Below are 19,696 nucleotides of genomic sequence, written 5' to 3'. Positions count from 1 at the left end.
CAAAGACTGGTCTTTGCAAATGCTTTTGTATTTCTTTTGGCTTCTTCCTCAATGAGTGGCTGTTTCAGACATATTTCACACAACAAATTGGGGTGTTTTAGCAGTTTTCTTAAAATGCATCTATAAATGTGTCCTCAATGGACAAAAATATCACAAATTATCCCATCAAAAATGTAAAAAGCTATATGACAATTTCACCAAATGACTTAGAAGCATAGAAATCATAATGTATAAAATATTTGACTATGAAGAAGGCACAAAAAATATCTTCTAACATTATCTCATTATTCTGGCAGATAGGAGATGGAAATTATCTTGGAATCAAATCACTTGAAACTTTCTTAGATTTAATGAGTTTTTATTCTCTGACCCAAAAAGCAAGTTTAAAAATGACATTTTTTTTAAAATTATGGTCTTTTTTTAATGTTTAAAAAAATGCAGCAAGAGGGATTGGGTTACTTTTTAGAAAATCCTGTGAAACGGGTTAAATAAATTGCTCAGATGAATTCAGTTTATACTTTAACTTTCATAATGTATCATAATCTTTCATACGAGTGGCGCCTCAAAGATTTAGGATTTTTAGCAGGACACGGCTGCCACCTGGTGGCCAAATAAAAAAAGGGCATGTTTTCCAGAAAAGAATTAATCAATTATCTCATGCATTGTAGTTCTTATTATAAGGTTTAATTCTAGTTTCAACGTATTTAATATTCGTCACAACAGGCGGATGTGATTTTTGCTCCATATGACTGCAACTGGATGAAAAAAAAACAAAAAACTACAGAGACGACCCGGTCAATCTTCAAATATATTTACAATTAATTAAGAAAATAAAAGATTAGAATTCTATTTTGAAAAGAACCCCTTTTATCGGGAGCAAACGGCTTCTATTTGCTCTATTTTCTGTTTTTTGAGCTGTTTGTATGCTGCTGCTGCTGCTGCTGCTGCTGCTGCCGTTCAGGAGTTGGTACACAAGCCACTGCCCCTGTCGTAACCATAACAACGATTTGAGCAGTAGGAGGAGTAGAAAGGGGGAGGCCCTACGTAACTTGTGATTGGTCAGTTGAAGTAGCCGAGCTGCCTCTTTCTTCTCCTTGATTTGCTCTGTCTTCCGTCACATTGAAAAGACGTTTCCTGATTGGCTGCGTTTCTCCTCCTTTACCCGCCCTCGGTGAGTAATCTCTTTCAGAACTCCGTCTGAAAACAACGACAAGGCTTCATCAAGAGAAAGAAGTGTTCAGCGTGGCTTGTTCTTATGAGATAAAGGTTCCCCTGGCTTTGGTTTATACTTTGCTACTTTTGGCGCGTTGCTGTTTGTACAAAGCTGGCAATGAGGCTGTGAGGGATGTAGGGGCCGTTTAAGCCGCCGGGTGTTGTGGGTTACGATGGAGGGACCTGCCACAAGGCAAGTGGTTTTTACCGTTAGCTGTTAAAAGTTGTGGCTCAAGTGAATAAAACTTCTTGTGTTTGTTTTTGTTTTGTCTTAAGTTCAAAATAAATGCGAAGCGCACGCTACTGTGCAGTGTGTGAATGTGAATAATGACTTTAATGAATCCAATGTCGTTACTCTCCACAGAGACTTTGAGTTATCTCTGTCAGACGGCGCCTCGGACGACGACATGCCCGTGACGCTGCCCACAGACAGCAGCCACAGCGGGAGCATCCGCAAGGTGAGACAACAGAAACACCCTGGTATGACAAAAACGCACAATTCTCCATCTCAGATTATTGCAGTGTTGCAGCCAATAATCATAAAAATCATTTAAAAAAAGTTTTATGTTATGGTCTTTACAGTCATAGGAGATTGCTGACTTGACACTTGTTCAGCATAGTCACTCACTCCTCCACATAGAAGATAAGGCACATTGGTTATTGTACTTCCTCTTATTGAAGGAAAATTGAGTGGTAGGAAAAAGGCAAGACAAGTTGCCATGTTCAGTGTGTTAATTTATAAAGAATAAGAGGTAAGGAGAAAACAAGCTCAACTGCTGTTCAATGATCCAAGCTCCTCTTTCAAATTAAAGCAAATTTTGCAGATTCTTGCTTAAACTCCAAACACCTATTTTTAGATGGTTGGTAGCCAGACTATCCCAGGGGAACTTCAGGTGAAAGGTAGAGACGCTGGCTAGTGTCCCAACCCATTCTGCTGTCCAGCTCTTGTTCTGCATACTACACAAAAAACATTCATATTCATTAAAAATGAGGGAAAATCAGTAACTTGGGTAAAATATCAAACTTTATTTTATAATCCCCCCAGTAGCTTTTAAATGGAGGAATTTAAAAAAAATAAAATATATCTTGTCATTTCCCTTAACTTTTAAACCAACCTGAGCATTTTGGGATGTGTGCAGTGACGTTTCACCAGTGTCTCCTTCTTTAGATGTTTTGTGCTCTGTTGTTGAGCAGCCTCTATCCTGCTGGCTCCCTGATGGTTGAGCAGAGGTGGGAGCTCAGCCAGAATCTTAATCCACACAGGCACTTTGAGGATTACTTGACGTTCGCATGTTAAATAAACACTTTAATTGAGTGAGCAGGAATGAAACAGGGAAGTGAGTACATTAAAATGAAAGAAGGTTACATGTTTCCTGCTTGCAGGAGGGAGAAGGTGATTAGAAAAAGTTATGTGGAGAAGCAGAGGGAGTATTCAGCATATTTAAACTCCAGCTCCTGCCTGATATGAACTAATTTTCTTCTCTTTTTATTATTATTAATCTTAAACTTGCTCCTAAACCCCTCTGCAGTTGACTGAAGCAAAAAAAATACAAAATACTTGCAGATTCTGGAATAATCCTAAACTAAATTCTCGTATGCTGGATGTAAGAATCAGAAAAAAGTTTTCTCCTCCTGTGGTTTGATGTTTCCCCTGTAGGGCTGTGATCCCTTCGCTCAGACTCAGCGCAGTAAACTGCAGCACCGACGAGCGCGCATCAACCAGCAGATCAACAAGGAGATGCGCATGAGAGCAGGAGCGGAGAATCTTTTTAGGTAAGCAACATGAACTTACTTACACCGATGCCTTTCTATGAACCACACTGTTAATGAACTACATTGATCCTCTGGCAAGGCAGAAATTAGACAAAACCGACAGGAGTATGGACCTTCAGAACATTTTTGTTTGAATTGCTGATCACTTGTGGATTCTTGTAGTGCTCTTTTTCATTTGCACTTAAACCTTCTTCTTTCTCCATGTTCTGCTTTGCACATCACAACAAAAACGCTTGTAGATGTAGAAACTGTTTTTTAAATCATTGTAATGTCTTTTGCTTACTAAAAAAATCTAGTTTTATAACATTAACAAACATTAATAATTTTGATTAATTAATTTCATAAAACTAAAACTCATTTATTTACATCAAGGACAAGAGTAGCTTAGGGATCTGGGGGGACATGTGCTATGCCAGATTTAAGCATAAACACATTTACTCTCTCAGCTGGTGCTTAGTTAGTAAAAGACATCAGAGAACAAGTGAATTTAGTGCAGAATAGAGCCAGAGCTGCACAGCAGATCTCCTACCTCATGTGTTTGATTAGTCTGAAGCAGTTTGAATGCCCAGCAGACTGGAGACCAGTTCACAAGTTGGAAGCGGACGATGGCGGAGGGATTTCTGGGTCAATAGAACCAAAACAAACATACATGTCAAGTGCCAGCAGGAGAAATGACATAAGGTCTTTAACCAAAGACAAAAGAGAAATCCTAGAAACTCTGAAATATCCAATTTTGTTTAGATTTTACAAGAAGAAAGTTGCGCTCGTGTCTTCCTCTTCAGAGCTTCAGCGTTTTTGTGTTGCTTCGGTCTTTCAGTCGTTTTGGTGCAGCGCCTCCACAGCTGAGGGGTGAACAGGTTTTTTCAAAGGTTTCAGTAATGAAAGTGAACTGGATCAGCTGAAAATGTAACAGATGTAGCAATTGTGGTCCAGCCAAGTTTACAAATCTCATTGTACACTTGTTTCTGTGTTGTTTGTGATTTGTGAAATCTTTTAGATTTGATTCCTTGTTCCCTCATTTCCTGCTTTTTTTTTCATTGACATGATTAATCACACATTAGAGCTGGCAGTTTTTTAAGCTGTTGTGTTAAAACATGATGATTCAGTTCTGTTCAGATAATGAAAAAAAGCAACAACAAAAAAAGCACTCCTGCGCCTTCTTTTTGGATGCTTGGTCACAGAGACAAAGAGGACCCCCACACAGCCCGGCAGCCTGTAATCAGCCAGCTTTGTGTCCGCCTCCCGTCCTGTTCCCATGCAGAGATTCCCAGTGAGTTTCACTGAGCTCATCCCCCCACTCATCTGGCTAGCAACCTCCCCCTTCATAGTTTGTTAGTGTGTGTTTGGTTATTCACCATGCAGTTTTAGTCACTGAAACTGTTGGGAAACTGCCTTGTTTTTAGGAGTGCTCTCCTGTGGGAGGTGTTCAGTGATTCTTGATGTTGAACAAAGAAGGGTGTTAGTAATATGCCACGCTTTCAGGTTTTCTCTTAAAACTTCAGGGTCTCTGTTTTCTCTTAGGTGAGGTAGTCAGGGGTTTTTTTAACCTGATGTGCGTGCAAGTGTGTGTAAATGAAGGGGATACTTGGCAGCCCAGGTAAAGCTGTATAATCAGATTGCCTTTGGCGTGAGACTAGATAAATGTGTATGTTTGTGTGCATGTTGAGACTTGAGATGGGAGTGACTAGTAAAGAGACTGGTAAAGGTTAGGAGCTCTGACTGGTTGAATTAACCCTTCTGGTCCTTTGTTGTTGTTTTTTTATACCCAAAGTAGAAAGAAAATAGGTCTCTTCATTTTTTGTTTGTTCCAAGTTGTGCAGTTGTTGCAAGACGTGCCAATATTATCGCAAATCATGCAATTCCCCAATATTATGCAATTCCACATTTTCTTTTTGTTTTGTAAATATAAAAACACAATTCAACAGTTAGAAATTTATATATATGAGGACTGAAGTTAATAATAACATCCATAAAAGGAAATTGGGGGGGGATTGCTAAATGTTTTTTCACTGACGGATTACAAGGAGAAGCGAATGAAGTCAGACAGTGTTGACAAGGAAAGACCTTGTGATCAAAGTGTTGTGAAATTGTACACCTTCAGCTCCTTATACACTGATTAATTCATCTGCAAACTGCATGTTTTTAATAAATGTCCTCCAAATATAGTGGAGATGTTTGCTCTTCTGTGTTAGCATTTGAGTTAACTTTATTTCAGCCTCTTCTTGTGTGCTTATTCAGTCATTGAGTTTTGGAGGTGGAATGATTTCCTTGCCAAACCCAATGATTCCTGAGACTTCCTGGAACAACAGTGTGAGCTGGCATTGCTCTGTGCCAAGTCTGTGTTTAGAGAACAGTAGAGGCTCTGATCGACTAATAGGACAGTGGAGTTACCCAATAATAGCAAATTCATATGTTGTTTTTTAACTGTGTAAAAAAAAAAAAAAGAGGTTCATAAAATAAAATTAATTTGAATTACACTGTGGGTGATATTATTAGGTAAGTGAGCAATATGACCAGATATATTTCTGAACCCCAAACTGTAAAAATATGCACATACCTAGTAGATTTAAGCAGGCGGTGTTTTTTTAACACCCTACATTAAGGTGTGCATATTTATCAGGCAGCTTCTATTATATTACAAGAACTTTTGTAGGGGAACAGAGAAGGGGCTTTCTGTTGATAATTGTTCCTGTTTTTATGTTTTTATTTTATTTTGCAGGGCAACAACCAACAACAAGGTGAAGGAGACGGTGGCTCTGGAGCTCAGTTTTGTCAACTCCAACCTGCAGCTGCTCAAAGAAGAGCTGGAAGAGCTGAACAGCAACATGGAGGTCTACCAGACAGACAGGTATTCACATAGACACAGTTCATGGTCTGTTTGTTGCATGCAATTTAGGTCACACTCATTAAACTAATTATAATGGGCAAAAACAAGTGGATTGTCATTTTTTTATGGTCACGCTCTGTTTAGGTTGCATATCTGTCTACAGTTATATTTGTGATGGTTTATGCTTTAAACTTTCAAAGTAATATATTTCTTCCGTTGAAAGAATAATTTTAGGTCTAATTTAGATTGCTCATACAGTTGGGTGTTCAGTAATTATGCCAGTAATTTGCAGCTATAGAGATGCAAATTTTGTCTGTCAGTAGGTTTTTTTCCCTCCACTGTCCAAGGTCAGGGCGAGGATAAACCCCCTCATTTGTGTCATTAATGACCCCATCACATGCATGCATGCTTTGTTTGCGGTGCTAGTTAATGGTGGGGGCTTACCTCGAGGTTGAGCGGCCTGCGAGGCTTAATAATTGGCTTTAACATTGTTTGTGAGCTGGATCAGTCAGAGAGTGGAGCCCCCCTGCTGGGTTTTAAGATGAGCAGATGGCAGTGCGGACTTGTCTTCTGTTTGAAACCTGCTTAGTGCTTACGTATGCCTAAGATCCACAATGTGTATTTATGTCTGTCTACAGTGATGCCATCAGTGTTCCCATGATCCCCCTTGGCCTTAAAGAAACCAAAGAAGTGGACTTTACTGTTCCGATCCAGGTGGGAGTATTATTGTTATTATTATTCAATTTTTTGTTCATGACAAAACATTTTGCCCGATAAACTGTATATTTTTGTAAGAAGAATCCTCAAAGGAAAATCATAAAGATGAACCGTCTATTAGATCCTCTTTAGATCTTCCATATCCGAAAGAAACAAATGTTCATTACAAGTTGACCAATTCCTATCCCAGTTTAAACTGGTTTCAGAACAGTGAAAAGTTTCTACACACATAGATCCATAACCTGGTTGTTAACATAAGGATTCGGAGGAACTTTGATCATTTTGTTAAGATTCACTTTAAAAAATACAGATGTTTCCTGTCCAGTCAGTCAATTGCCTGAGAATAAACATAACTTCATACCAAATACTTTTAAATATTTCTGCTATTAAAAGTTGCATTCAATTTGTTTTAACACACTCAAAGCACATCACAGCCAGTCTACATGACTGATTAGCTTTCAACTTAATTTGGGAAATGAATATTTCACCTCAACGAAAGAAAGAAGCCTAAACTTATTTAACTTCCTAATTTACTCATAAGAAGGCTGTTTTTTTATCTCTACATGAAACTGCAAAAGCAGTTCAACTGTGACTGTCAATAAGATCGGAAATCATTAAAGACTGAAATTATTTAAGTTAAAATAGTAAAACCTCAAATATGTGCTTATATACAGACTTATTGTATGTTATAATGATTTCTTGCTGTTAAGTTTAATAATAATATTTTACAGCTTATTAAAATAAAAAAATTTGGTCTCAGAAATCTTAATTATACATAAAACCAAAAAAGGATTTTCACTCCTGAAGCACTTTATGCACCTCTACCCTTAAATGAGTTTTGCTTCACAGTCCTCTCAAGGCTGCAGTGATGCAGGTTTGTACTGCACCTTTTAGCACAACACATTTTCCTTCCTCTCAATTATCTGTATATATTATGCTGAACAGGAATATTTTGAATTATTGAGATATGCCTGTGCATATTTTTTTCTCTTCATGAAGGATTGTTCTTACTGTGTTTAATGCAACAAGATCTGTTTCAGATTTGATATATTAAGTCAAGATTGTACAGCCAAAAGAGAATCTTTTTTTTCTTTTTTGTCTTTTACCTAAGGATAGCTGAAATTTGCTTGTTGAAGGTATATAAGCACACAAAAACAATGAGTTTCTTTTATCTCTCCTTTGTTGTAGGATTTCATCTGTGAGCACTATGGAGAGGACAGCAGTTTGTATGACAAGGAAATCAAAGAGCTGATTGAACTCAGACAGGTTCATAAATGCACCATCACAGTTTTATACACAACAGACTTCCCAGAGGTTCAATGCTGGATTTGCTTCCAGGAAATTGAAAAACACCCAATGATCAACAGTGATGGACATTAGCAGGGATTTTGTATTTTGGTTAAAACATTTTTTGTTTGTTTGTCAGGCGATGCGCACACCCAGTCGAAACCAGGCTGGACTAGAACTGCTGATGGAGTACTACAACCAGCTGTACTATCTGGACCAACGCTTCTTCTCCTCACACAGGAACCTGGGCGTTCACTTTCACTGGTACAACATGTTCACTCTCATTAAAAATTTGGGAAATTATCCTCATTTATACATCATGTTTAAGGCGATTACCATTAATATGACCATATAGAACCAGCCAGAAGTGGACACAATGTCTTTAATTTTGGACTCTAGGTATTTATTTAAATTAATGCAAACTCATAATTCCTCAGGTACGACTCTCTGACGGGGGTCCCGTCGTCCCAGCGAGCGCTGGCTTTTGAAAAGGGAAGCGTGCTGTTCAACATCGGTGCCCTGCACACGCAGATCGGAGCGCGGCAGGATCGCTCCACAACAGACGGCATCGACAAGGCTGTAGACGCCTTTCAGCGAGCTGCAGGTGCTGACAGCGCTCACATTTACAAAACCACACAGACATTTCATTCAGTTGTTTTGTGAAACTTGTGTAATAGAGGGGCAATGGAAGAATCACTGAAGTTGTTCTGAATAATATTCCACTGAAACTACATTTTATTTTTCTCTTTAACGTTAGATCTAATTTTTAATTAACAAATGGATTTATAAGTTACCATTGTTATAATACATTTTACTAAGTTTAGCATTTTTTTTTAACAAAAGAGATAAAAAAAATGTTACTGCAAGTTTTATATTATTTTTAGTAAAACATCTATATATGTCATGAAAACCACATAAATTCGTCTTTGTAAAAGAAGACATTTAAACACTATTGTGTATAATTGTGCGCAGTCGTTCACAATCCCAGTCAAGATCATTTTAGGGAGACTTTGATGTTCCTTCTCTTTGAGTTTTTATGGTTTTTCTGAAACATCAGATTAAACCTTTAATCTGATGTTTCACATTCTGAGATACTGCCTTTGTTTTCCATTAGGTGCATTTAATTACCTTAAGGAGAACTTCTCCAATGCTCCAAGTCTGGACATGAGCGCTCTGTCTCTCAGCATGCTGGTTCGCCTAATGGTTGCTCAGGTGCAGGAGTGTGTGTTTGAACGCATCACAATCACCACGCGGAACACTAAGTTTACCTCTCAACTCCAGCTGGCACAAGAAGCTGCACAGGTGAGTTGACTTTGCTTTTTATGTAACATTCAATAAACATCACCAGTGTTTTGAATTTAGTAGAAAATGATGTGTCAAAGCACATGTTCACAACCTTTACCTGTTGCTTTGTGAACTCAAAGAGCTTCAGAGAACATCCTGTTGGTGGATGCATTTCCAGACAGGAAGGAACAGAAATAATATTTACATGTAATGAAAAGAGTTTGGGTCTTCAATAATTTGAAAACACAATCAAGATTTATATAGCTACTTTCGCTGAAGAATGTAATTTGTCAGTTTGTTTCCTTTGCAACACACACTTTCTTTACACTGTGTTTTAAAGGTGTCGGATGTTTACTCGCTGGTGCACCAGACGATGACGCAACCCCTGATGAAGGACTATGTGCCATTTTCATGGGCCTCCATGGTTCAGGTCAAATCTGAACACTTCCGTGCTCTTTCACACTATTACGCTGCTGCTGCACTCTGCGGCCACACAGGTGAGGAGATACCAAGATTGTTGTTCAGTTTAGTTGTTTTGGCCTCGACTTAAATCACTTTTTACTGAGGAGTTTATTCCTTTCATCTATAAACCTCAAAAACATAATGAATGTTCATCAGCATAAGTGAATAAGTGTATTGAGGTAGAATGGGAACCTTAAATATTACTCATGTATAGATTTTTTTTAAATATGGGTTTTGTGAAATTAACATTGTTTGAAAAGACGGAGAACTTTACCTGTTTCTCTCTGACATTGTCACTGAAGTGCATCACTTCACAATCCCACCACACCTGGTTCTGACAACACATCTTAACTTAACTTGTTGTATTATTTCCTCCTTTAGTATCTTCTGACGGAGAGGAGTGTGATAAGGAGTCAGACAAGGCCTTCCTCAAGTTTTATGTCAACATTGCTTCAGGGCAAACTCTCAGCCAGATCCTACAGGATCCTGAAAGAAGGCGAAAGCTCGGTGAGGCTACATGTTTCAGAAATCTGCCCTCAGCAGGAATTACATCACTGTCAACATGGACTTAGTGCAGATTCATCACTCACTTCTTTAAAATCGTTTCTGCTGACACGAAGGTAAAGCCCACCTTCGACGTGCGGTTATGAGGCACGAGGAGGCCATGCGTGTCCACAGTTTGTGTAAGATCCTGAGGAAGATGGACCTCCTGCAGGATGTTCTATGTCAAACACACAAACGTTCTTTGGAGAAGTACTTGGAGCTGGACCGTGAAGACGACTTTGATGAAATAGCAGAAGCCCCAGAGATACAAGGTGAGAACTTCCTACAAATGCAGTGTTGCAGTTAAGCAATTCATAAATAACTAAGGGTGACTTCTTATGTTCGCAGCTCATACTCAGCAGAAACCAGACATCACTCCACCAAGCTTCACTACAGTCCAGGTTTCTGACATCTTTCAAAGACTGGTGAGGAAAAGAAAGCCTCTTTTTAGATATGGGATTGATGCTTTTTTGAATCAGCTGTATAATTTGTCTCTATGATTTCTTTCATCTATATCAAGGGGACTTATGAGAGCCCCAGAGTTTGGAGCAAGCAGTTGTTATTTGGCTACAGTTGTAATAAAAGTTTTGAATAATTTGTAATAATTCATACTTGCAAGACTAGTATAAAATATCAGTCAGTTTGGTCCCAAGAAGAAAATAGAGCTTAAAGAATGACTAGCTAATATCTAGGGTTTTGAAATGGTTTAATTGAACTTTAGAACAAAGTCTGACCAAAATTTGATTAAGTTGCCAGAAGAAGGAGAAAATGTGGATAATAAATAAACTCTGATATTTTTGGAGGCAGAGTGAGCAAATATTTCTGTCAAGATATGGAATGCTTCTATAAACTATTATTATATTTTTTTTTGACATATTAGTTTGTTTTTCTGTTGAACTTGACATAATAAATGTCACATTCGATGATTTTGATTGACATTACATTTAAGTTTTTTTTGATAGGGACAGACACACTTCACAAAAAAAAAAAAAGAAAAAAAAAAATATATATATATATATATAATTGATTTAGAAATAATCAAAATAGTCAAACAGAACTGCTTCCTGTGCTGCAGGGCCCCTTGTCAGTGTTCTGTGCAAGGGCCCGCTGGGGCCCCCCACGTGTGATCTGCCTGCAAAAAAGAGAAGGTGGGATGGGTCTCACACTCCGAGGGGATTCCCCTGTCCTGGTTGCTGGAGTCGTACCTGGAGGCTGTGCAGAGGTGAGACTAACTGCATGTTCTAAGGATTCAAGCCTTAAGAAGAATGAAATAAAAACAAGATCCATACAAATCCTCGGGAAAGTATTTGTATGCATAAAATGTATTGACAAGAAGTTCTTGATGCTTAAATAATGCATTAACGATCGGTCATGGAACTAAAAGGAACCAAAAACACACTTTATGTTCAACTGTTGAATAAAGAATAAAGTTTCAGAACAAAAAGTAAGAGATGAGGACGATGAAAATTATGTAAAAGATATGCACCAATCAGAACTTTGTCCGTGCTATCTAGTTTTTCAGCAAAATAAATTAGTTTAGTTTCCATGAGTTGATAGAATCTATGTTTGATCGGGAAAAAGATCAAATTGTTAAGTTTTCTTACTTGTAGGTCACTGATCAAGGCAAATCAACTGAAAATTAAACTAGTAAAAACTAAATATTTGTTACAGAGAATGTAAAATTAAATGTTCTGTTATTTGTTTTTTTTCTCTATTTTGTTTGATGTTCAGGAGGCAGGTCTAAGAGAGGGAGACTACATTGTAGCAGTGGATGGACAAGACTGTAAGTGGGCCAAACACGGGGAGGTGGTTCTCATGCTGACGAGCAGCAGTGACGGAGAAGTAGAGATCAGTGTGGTGACCTTACACTCACATGACACACAGGTAAATGCGACCATTTGTGCGCAGGAGATGCAGATCTGAGAGATAACTTGTATTGAATAAATCATATTTGTCCATCCAGGTGGAGAGAAAGGCGGCCATGTTGTCCCACAGCAGAGACAAAGAAAACAGTCGCCAAAGGCTGCTGGGCGGGGCCAAGGGGCAGAGCTCTGCCTCCTTGTTGAACTGGAACAGGAAGAAAAAGAGGGAAGGCAGCGGTGTCGCCAAGAAACTAGGAAGCACTTTTAGTTTGTCTTTTGGAAATATCCGTGACACGGAGGCCATGTACTGAGACGGGACTGTGGAGGAATCACTCAGGGACCCACAACAGCAGAGAAGGTACGGTGTGCAGCAACGGTTGGTGCCGAGCAAAGGAGCTCAAGCATAGAAAGGCAAGTCTCTCTGGAGAACTGGACATTTTTTTAAGTCGAAATGTGAGTTGATTTGGCAAAACCTGCCTATAATGAAGCTGTGACATAATCATGGAATGAAAAAGTCTACTTTAAAACATTGTGGCTTTGTTTTTACCTTGCATACTTTTTAAAAATTTGCTTGCATCAGCAGATAAAATCCTGATATTCTCTGCTGTAAATTTACTGCTTCTACAAAATGACACTTAGGGAAATCATAAGAAACAATAACGAGACCAGACTGTAACAAGAGCACTGAAGGGAGTTTCAGTATTATTGGAAAAATCAGTTATTTTCTCCAGCTAAGAAAGCCTCAGTGGTTGCATCCCTATGTTTTCAGTACATACTGTACCAAGGTACGCATTGAGAGTTGAAAAATGTGTTGTTAGTTGAAAGTTTTTGTACTTGTCTTTAGGACAGATAAAATCACCCTCACTTAAAAATGTTAAGTCAAAATACAAATCAAACATTTCTTACTTAAAAACGTTTAATGATGTTTTCCTTTTATTTTCAATCTTTGTCTTCATCAGCATCAGCCTCTTGTCTGCAGATCTTGGATTAAGACACTTATCATCAAATGAGGGAATATATTGTACTGTAAATACAAACCCGTTTGATTTTATTGGTTTTACTACAAAAGAAAATCCAGATCCAGAAAAGATAAATCTATTACATTGCTGAATGAACCTTCAGGGATTGTGATTAAGAATTAGAAACAGTATAAATATTGAATGTTTTATTATGAGCCAATGATGCTGACTGTGTTTTAATGAATTAAAATGTTACTTGGGGAGAATCAAGATTTAAATTCATCTTTGTAATGCAGTTGTCAATCCACTCATTTAGCACAGACAAAATAATTGTGTTGCTTAGGAAGGCAAATACTGAGGAAAAAACATAAGAGTAATATTTGGAGAGAGGAGTTATCAATTAAAAGCTTCCAATCAAATAAATTTTCAGTTCGCACTACAGGGGGCGCCCTTTCACATTAACCAGACCAAAAAAAAAAAAAAAAAGCAATAACAAAATGTTGCTCTGACTGCAAATGACTCGTTTTTTTACATCATTTTTGACAAGGGTAGACAGTGAGAACCTCAGTGAGCACTTAAAAAAACACTAATGCATTGTTCTGAATCCTAAATAGAGCATCAGTTACTGATTGTGCTTCTTGGTACTGTACCTGGTGAACATTGCAGCTGATATATAAGACTGAGTTATGTCTCGAGTTCCTACACATTTTGTAGAAGTATTAAATTTGCTTTATTTCACCTTTACTTTCCACATATGAGCATGAAAAACAAAAAATGAAGCATGAAAAGAAGTATTTTGAGACAGTTTTTCTCTTTTCACTTGAGTTAAAGATGAACATTTTTTATCTTTTGGTAAATAATTACCCAAAGAATCATTTATTGCAAACTTTGCGCACCAGGCCAAACAATTTAAGAGCAAACCACATGTATAAAACGTAATTTAAGGGTTCACCCTGCTTGAAGGCATAATGTAGCTTTTCCATTTCGTTTTACAATAGGAAGAAATTGGCAAGAACTGTGGCTTTAAATGTTTTGATGAAAAGTCAGTCACTTTGTATCCTCGAAAACACAAAAATGCCCTAACAATCAACTGGACATGAAGGGAAATTTATGAATGTTTGGATGACTATGGTGTGAGACTCAACTCTCCTTGAAATTGTTAATTTCTCTTTAGACTATTAGCACTTGAATTTTCATTTGCTTTGCATTTTTTATAGTGTAGACATCTTTAATGCACTGTGAATTTTTTTGTGTTTATTTTGTAGTTTTATTGTTACAATAAACTCACACTGAGGCTGTTACTTTTTCTGGTGAAGTATTTCATGTGGTGCAACTATTCCAATGTCAACAGTGGGTTATTGAATGTATATATGAGTCAAGTCACTGTTTTAGTTTCTTTAGTTGAGGATGTTAATGGGAAAATACTTTCATTGTTTTTTTTACATTTTAAAAACTAAAACAGGCTCATAGTATGGCTTGTTTCAGGTCAGATTCTCCTGTAAAAATGTGTCGTTTCACTTCAGTTGTTTTTTCTAGCGATAGTCTTTCGTAATGCACAGATGAAGCACACAAATGTTTTGTATGTTTTCTTTAGGTTGGGTTTCATAAAAATCTAAAATTCACTCCAAAAGTACTATTTGTAATAAAACAAAAGCCTCTGTTTTACTTTGATAAATTCAGTGTTATTGTCAGCAACTTTGAAGACAGTATTTCAGTCTTTGGTGTTTCAGACACTTCAATGTTTTGTGTCCTGTTTTTAAATCTGGTAAAAACGGGACACATGGCTGACTTTTTTGTTTGAAAAAAGTCAGCCATGATAAATTGAATTCGTGTTGTGTGTCTGACAGTCCCTAACAGGAGTGTGCACTGTCTTTGATATATAAAATGCCATCAAATTGATAAACACAGTTCACTTGTGAGAAAACAACACAATATTGAATTGTTTTATATAAATGAAAAGTCACCTGTGTTTATTTTAAAGAAAGTGGTTTAATTACATGTGAAAACCAAAAATGAACCTTGTTTCACTCATTAAAAGAATTTAAAAATGGTGAGTTCTGAGGAAAATGATAGCCGCCACCGTACCCAACTCCTCACCCTCAGCTATGAAATGTTTAAAAAAATGTATTTTTTTTTCATGTCACCCATCAGAATCTCCATAAATTCAAAATCTGAGTTTTTTATTTTTTTGTTTTCAGTCAGTCCTTGGAGGACTTCCTGGTATGTTTTGAGTCCATGGCATGCAATAGTTTCCAGTTCTGGATCAGGCCACATTTTCTTCAAATATCCTCTGATACTCTATAGAAGTCAAGTTGGAATCTATGGCGATGAGCTGGCCAGGTCCAGCTGAAACAAAGCTCCCCCCACATAACACTTTAGTTATTAATATAGCAATTATTGTGAAAAGTAACGAGGTAGAAGCTCAATACACGCATGTCTAACTGTTGTATAACCAAAGAGAAGAGCACTCAAACTGTTAAGGGATTTTTTTTGTTTTATTAAATATCAAATGTAGAATTTTGAGCCTAGCTACAGTGCTTACAAAGTCTCTTGGATCCAGTCTGGGGAAAACTTCATTTATTCCACCAAATTATTTCCTAAATCACTAAATGTCAGCTCATAAGATGCTGTTCCTGCATCTTTTCTGCTCACAATATCCATTCACGAGTTTGGATCCACATGGAGAGAAGAGCCATGATGCTTCAGATAAATAGTCTCTGGCCATCTTCTGATCTCAGGAGACCCCCAGGGCCCCTGCCGACCCCAGCCCGCTCTGTTCCAGCTCTGCTATCACCGACATATGCTTAAAGTCTTCAGGCTGGTGGTTAAACATCTCCACCAATCGGTACGTCTCCTGCCTCTGTGTGCCGTAGAACAGCTGCACCTGATTGGCCAAGCACTGAGCCTGGTGGACAGTCTGAGAAATAGAGAGATGCTTTAAATGTCCCCAAAGACATTTTAAAACACAAGATTTAAAGACAGGCTTACGATGAACTTGGGATCCATCTCTGCAGTCATGAGCACGACGCCCTTCTCCTCCTTCAGCTCTGGGTAGTGGTAGAGGATCAGCTGACTCGGAGCGTTCTCGCCAAGCGTCTGCGTGCAAACACAAGAAAAAAAAACTGAATGCTGGCAAACATATTTTAATGCAGATTTGCTGATTTTAGATGTCCATTGCATAAAATATCTACATAACAAATGAGTTCTGATATTTTTAGAAGTGCAGCAGTACAATCAACATATTAGGCTGGTAAATAGGTGAAGTCATGACGTCAATGTCTGACGTTGCAGAAATCCTAGATTTGTTTGAAGATTGTTAAACAGAAATTAATTTTAGATCAGAAAGGACCTGAATAAACCTATTCTGACAATTTTATGTTAAAATAATGACGAACCAGAAAATACAAAAATATATGGAGTTTGACTTCTGTTTGAAGATGCTCAGCTTGTTTTTTGGAAATAAATAAAATTACAGATATGAGAAATTAAGTGTGGATCATTCTGGCCGTGTAGAATATGCCTAAAAAATTCACTGAAATTGTTGCATTTTATTCAATTGATATTACCTTAAGTCAAACAACTAACCTTTCAAATGACCTGATTATATTTGTTTTGCCAAAGTTCATATTTCCAGGTCTTTCAAAGAACAAAAACATGTGTAGGAAAATTTGAGAAGCAACCTGAACTAAAGATGAGCTCACTTCCTGTCTTTCGGAAGTGTGAGGTATCAAATGTGAATCGGTTTACCTGGATGTTTATGAGTGAGGTGAAGTGCAGCTCATGTCTGGACCACTGACCCACAAAGAACTCATAGCCCTCCTTCTGAGGCAGAGCGTAAAGGAACTGGAGAGAGCACACAGACGGAGGTGAGGAGGGAATCCATGATGGAACAACAGTTAGCAATGAAAAATCTGAAATGATTTTGGTTCTGCAGACCACAATCTGTCTCTCTCACACACACACACACACACACACACACACCCTGATTTGGTGCCCGTTCTGAAACAGGGATCTTACCATGGGGCAGGATTTGGATCTGCTGAAAATCACCTCATACATCTGGGACTGCAAACAAGACAGAAGACGTATATTAGATGATCGTCTGCACCTTTTTAAAGTGGAGATGTAAACTATTTACATTGAGGATTCATCAATAATGAACTCACTGGAATGGCGGCGCTGATCGTGTCTTTGGTCGAATAAAACTCCATCCAAAGCTGGAAGAGTAGAAGATAACAGTTCAGTCTAGACCTATTTTGCTATTTTCAAATAAACCCCCCCAGAGGGCGCTATAGAGTGAAAGTGAATCTGAAGGTTTGACCTCAGCGACAAAAAGAACAGAAAAATATTGTTTTAGTTTAGCTTATTTTGATCAGGATGAGAAAACACAGTGGAACCTACATAGATTTTGCTTAGACCTATGTGGTTTCATCTTACAAACCAAATCTAGCTTGACGTTAAATTCAGTCAAATTAACTTGGTCTGTCTTGGACATTTGGTATCGTGGAATGTTACTTTTGAATTGTCCCATCCACAGTAAAAGATTACAAGTAAACGCAGTATGGCTTAGCAGGAAGTGTTTTTTTTAAATTATTATTATTATTTTAAACAGAAAGCTCATAGACCAAGCTCACCTGTGAGATCTCCTCGCCAGTCTTGTCCTTGATCATCTCCAGATTAAGGATGGAGCCTAATGTCTAAAGGAGCACAAAATTATTTTTACACATCTTCCTCTTGCTGAAAGGTTTTAATTTATCTCTTTTATATATATAAAAAGTTTAATTAATAGTATTTAATTGTTGTTCAGTATTTTTGTAAAACAAAACAAAAAACGTAACTAAATTATTGTTCAGCCTTTCAAACAGTGACTCTAAAAGCTAAACACATTCAAGATCTGATCCTCACCTTGTTTTTTGTAAAAGCTCCAGATGCTCCATCACCAGCTGCCATCTTATCTCTTTTCTCAAACTAAAAAAGAGGAAGGAACAAAAGGAGTTATTTCTTTTTTCTGATTAAAAATAACCAATGCCTGAACATGGAGCTAAGCAGAAACATCACCTCCTGCTCCATGACCCGGACGAACTCTGCCTGCTTGGAGTGTCCCAGGACATCCTTCTTGGCCTCATGCCGCTTCTCCAATCGCTCCTTATATTCCTGGGGTTTCGCACTGAAAGCAAACAGAAGACAGATCACTATTTGCTCCACAACAAGCTTCTTCAGTTTAATACTTTTCATGTTTTACTGCCAAAGCTTTGCAAAAACACAAAATCTTAACAAGTATTTTTGGTCTAGTTTCTAGTGAAAATATCTTGGGACACTTGAAATAAGGCAAACCTAACTTTTCAGCAAGGTGGAGGAGCTTAAGTCAATCATTTCTTAATAATGATGGAAAAAAACAACTTCCATTGGCAGATTATTTTACTTTAAAAAATTGGGAAAATGTCTTGCTGTGGAAATGGAGCTTTTTCCATATCAGGTTGATCAGAAGGGATGCACCTTAAAGCTGAAGGTCAGCAGTTCTCACAGGCATTTAGCTGTTTTAAATTTAAAATGCATCTTTAATGGACCTGTGCTTAATCTGCCAAGCCGAAAAGTGAGTCTCCAGTGGGAGATTAATACTGTTATACTCGTATGGAAGTTGACATTTGCTTTTTGTACAAAAATCTGAATGCTTTACTGTGTTACTATGGGCACAGGCTGCAGTACAGTCCTGCATACATATGTGGCTTAGTCAATTTAGATTACATTTGACTTACTACAGTGAATATGTTTAATGCATTTTGTAGCATTTTCAAATAACTGGTATTGATTTTTCTTCCACATTTTTTCTATTTGCACTTTCCAGAATTTTACTTTATTCTGCTGCTTTTGCCTATTTCTTTTATTTGTGCAACTGATTTCAAATCCTTCTGAAATTTTCACTAAAATATTCAATGTATAGCATACACGCTGCATTTTCGCAGGAAATGCATCCCCCCCTCAGTTAACATACATTTTCAATAGTTAGCATGTAAAAGGTTGATTATTTTGGTCATGTCCACTCTTCCTAACCATGGGCTAAAATTCGGCACAATGTTCAAGCTTGCTGCTGAATTGGTCTAAAATGTTCACGCCTTTTTCTGTAGGACAACATTGCGGTAACGCCTGACTACTTTTTATGAAATAAGGTTTAAAACCATTTACAGACTTAAAATAACAGCATGGACTAATGGGCCGAAATGATTATTTGACATTAAGTGTTTCAGTCACACTTTCCTTGGCTCCACTGACTACTCTCTGTGCTGTAGTATCTAATGATCTTTAAAATAGCCGACTACATAACGGGGTTCCGGACGCAGCTAGCTCCGTCCGCTGGCTGACCTGCGCAGCTTCTGGATCTTGTCCTGGTACTTGCTGTAGAACGGATTCTCCTCCAGCTCCGGATCCTTTCGCACAGAGAAGGCCCGAAACTGTTGTGGGACCAGCCCGGGGATCAGCGTCCTGGTGCCGGTGGCTCTGACGGCCAACATGCCCCGATAGAGACATGACATTTGAATCAACGCCGCCGACATCTTCCCATCGCTGCCGTCCCACATCTATAATAGTCCGACCACATATGTGGCGGCGCATGTTTTTGGTTCCGCCTTTCCAGAAGTTTGGGGTTTTTTTCTCTCTCTTTTTTTTTTTCAAAAGAGAGATACTACAGATACTAGAAGTATCTGTAGTATACTACTACTAGTATTTGTAGTAGTATCTGTACTACAGATAGTATCTACAGACTCTCTGTCTGT

General features: G+C 37.9%; 2 protein-coding genes across 2 annotated transcripts; one reads left to right on the top strand and one right to left on the bottom strand.

Annotated features, from left to right (window-relative positions):
* Positions 1 to 1,203: 1,203 nt before the first annotated feature.
* On the top strand, positions 1,204 to 14,976 carry rhpn1 (rhophilin, Rho GTPase binding protein 1). Its single transcript, XM_055055726.1, has 16 exons — positions 1,204 to 1,405; positions 1,577 to 1,670; positions 2,870 to 2,985; positions 5,705 to 5,833; positions 6,451 to 6,526; positions 7,718 to 7,795; positions 7,956 to 8,080; positions 8,254 to 8,420; positions 8,931 to 9,118; positions 9,441 to 9,597; positions 9,944 to 10,069; positions 10,183 to 10,377; positions 10,454 to 10,530; positions 11,181 to 11,327; positions 11,837 to 11,989; positions 12,069 to 14,976. Exons 1-16 carry the CDS (start codon positions 1,386 to 1,388, stop codon positions 12,276 to 12,278), a joined length of 2,058 nt encoding a protein of 685 aa, XP_054911701.1. The 5' UTR covers positions 1,204 to 1,385; the 3' UTR covers positions 12,279 to 14,976.
* A 426-nt stretch (positions 14,977 to 15,402) lies between these two features.
* atpaf1 (ATP synthase mitochondrial F1 complex assembly factor 1) lies at positions 15,403 to 19,501 on the bottom strand. Its single transcript, XM_055055738.1, has 9 exons — positions 19,287 to 19,501; positions 17,985 to 18,093; positions 17,832 to 17,894; positions 17,561 to 17,623; positions 17,093 to 17,143; positions 16,944 to 16,991; positions 16,674 to 16,769; positions 15,915 to 16,022; positions 15,403 to 15,843 (listed from the first exon to the last, which is right to left on the bottom strand). The coding sequence occupies exons 1-9, from the start codon at positions 19,499 to 19,501 to the stop codon at positions 15,661 to 15,663; spliced, it is 936 nt and encodes a 311-aa protein (XP_054911713.1). The 3' UTR covers positions 15,403 to 15,660.
* Between the last annotated feature and the right edge of the window lie 195 nt (positions 19,502 to 19,696).

This window comes from Poeciliopsis prolifica, unplaced genomic scaffold (assembly GCF_027474105.1).
Source record: "Poeciliopsis prolifica strain line A6 unplaced genomic scaffold, Auburn_PproV2 SCAFFOLD002, whole genome shotgun sequence".
In the NCBI taxonomy this organism is placed as follows: Eukaryota; Metazoa; Chordata; class Actinopteri; order Cyprinodontiformes; family Poeciliidae; genus Poeciliopsis; species Poeciliopsis prolifica.
This window is presented reverse-complemented; position numbering and strand designations above follow the sequence as displayed.

What these genes read in the sequence shown, in the direction of transcription:
- rhpn1 (XM_055055726.1), top strand. Translation starts at nt 1,386, where the DNA reads ATGGAGGGACCTGCCACAAG. An exon ending in CTGGGCGTTCACTTTCACTG is followed by an intron (nt 8,081 to 8,253) that starts GTACAACATGTT and finishes ATAATTCCTCAG; the next exon opens with GTACGACTCTCTGACGGGGG. An exon ending in TGAAAGAAGGCGAAAGCTCG is followed by an intron (nt 10,070 to 10,182) that starts GTGAGGCTACAT and finishes GCTGACACGAAG; the next exon opens with GTAAAGCCCACCTTCGACGT.
- atpaf1 (XM_055055738.1), bottom strand. Translation starts at nt 19,501, where the DNA reads ATGTGGGACGGCAGCGATGGGAAGATGTCGGCGGCGTTGATTCAAATG. An exon ending in AAGATCCAGAAGCTGCGCAG is followed by an intron (nt 18,094 to 19,286) that starts GTCAGCCAGCGG and finishes GTTTGCTTTCAG; the next exon opens with TGCGAAACCCCAGGAATATA. An exon ending in CGATCAGCGCCGCCATTCCA is followed by an intron (nt 16,992 to 17,092) that starts GTGAGTTCATTA and finishes TCTTGTTTGCAG; the next exon opens with TCCCAGATGTATGAGGTGAT.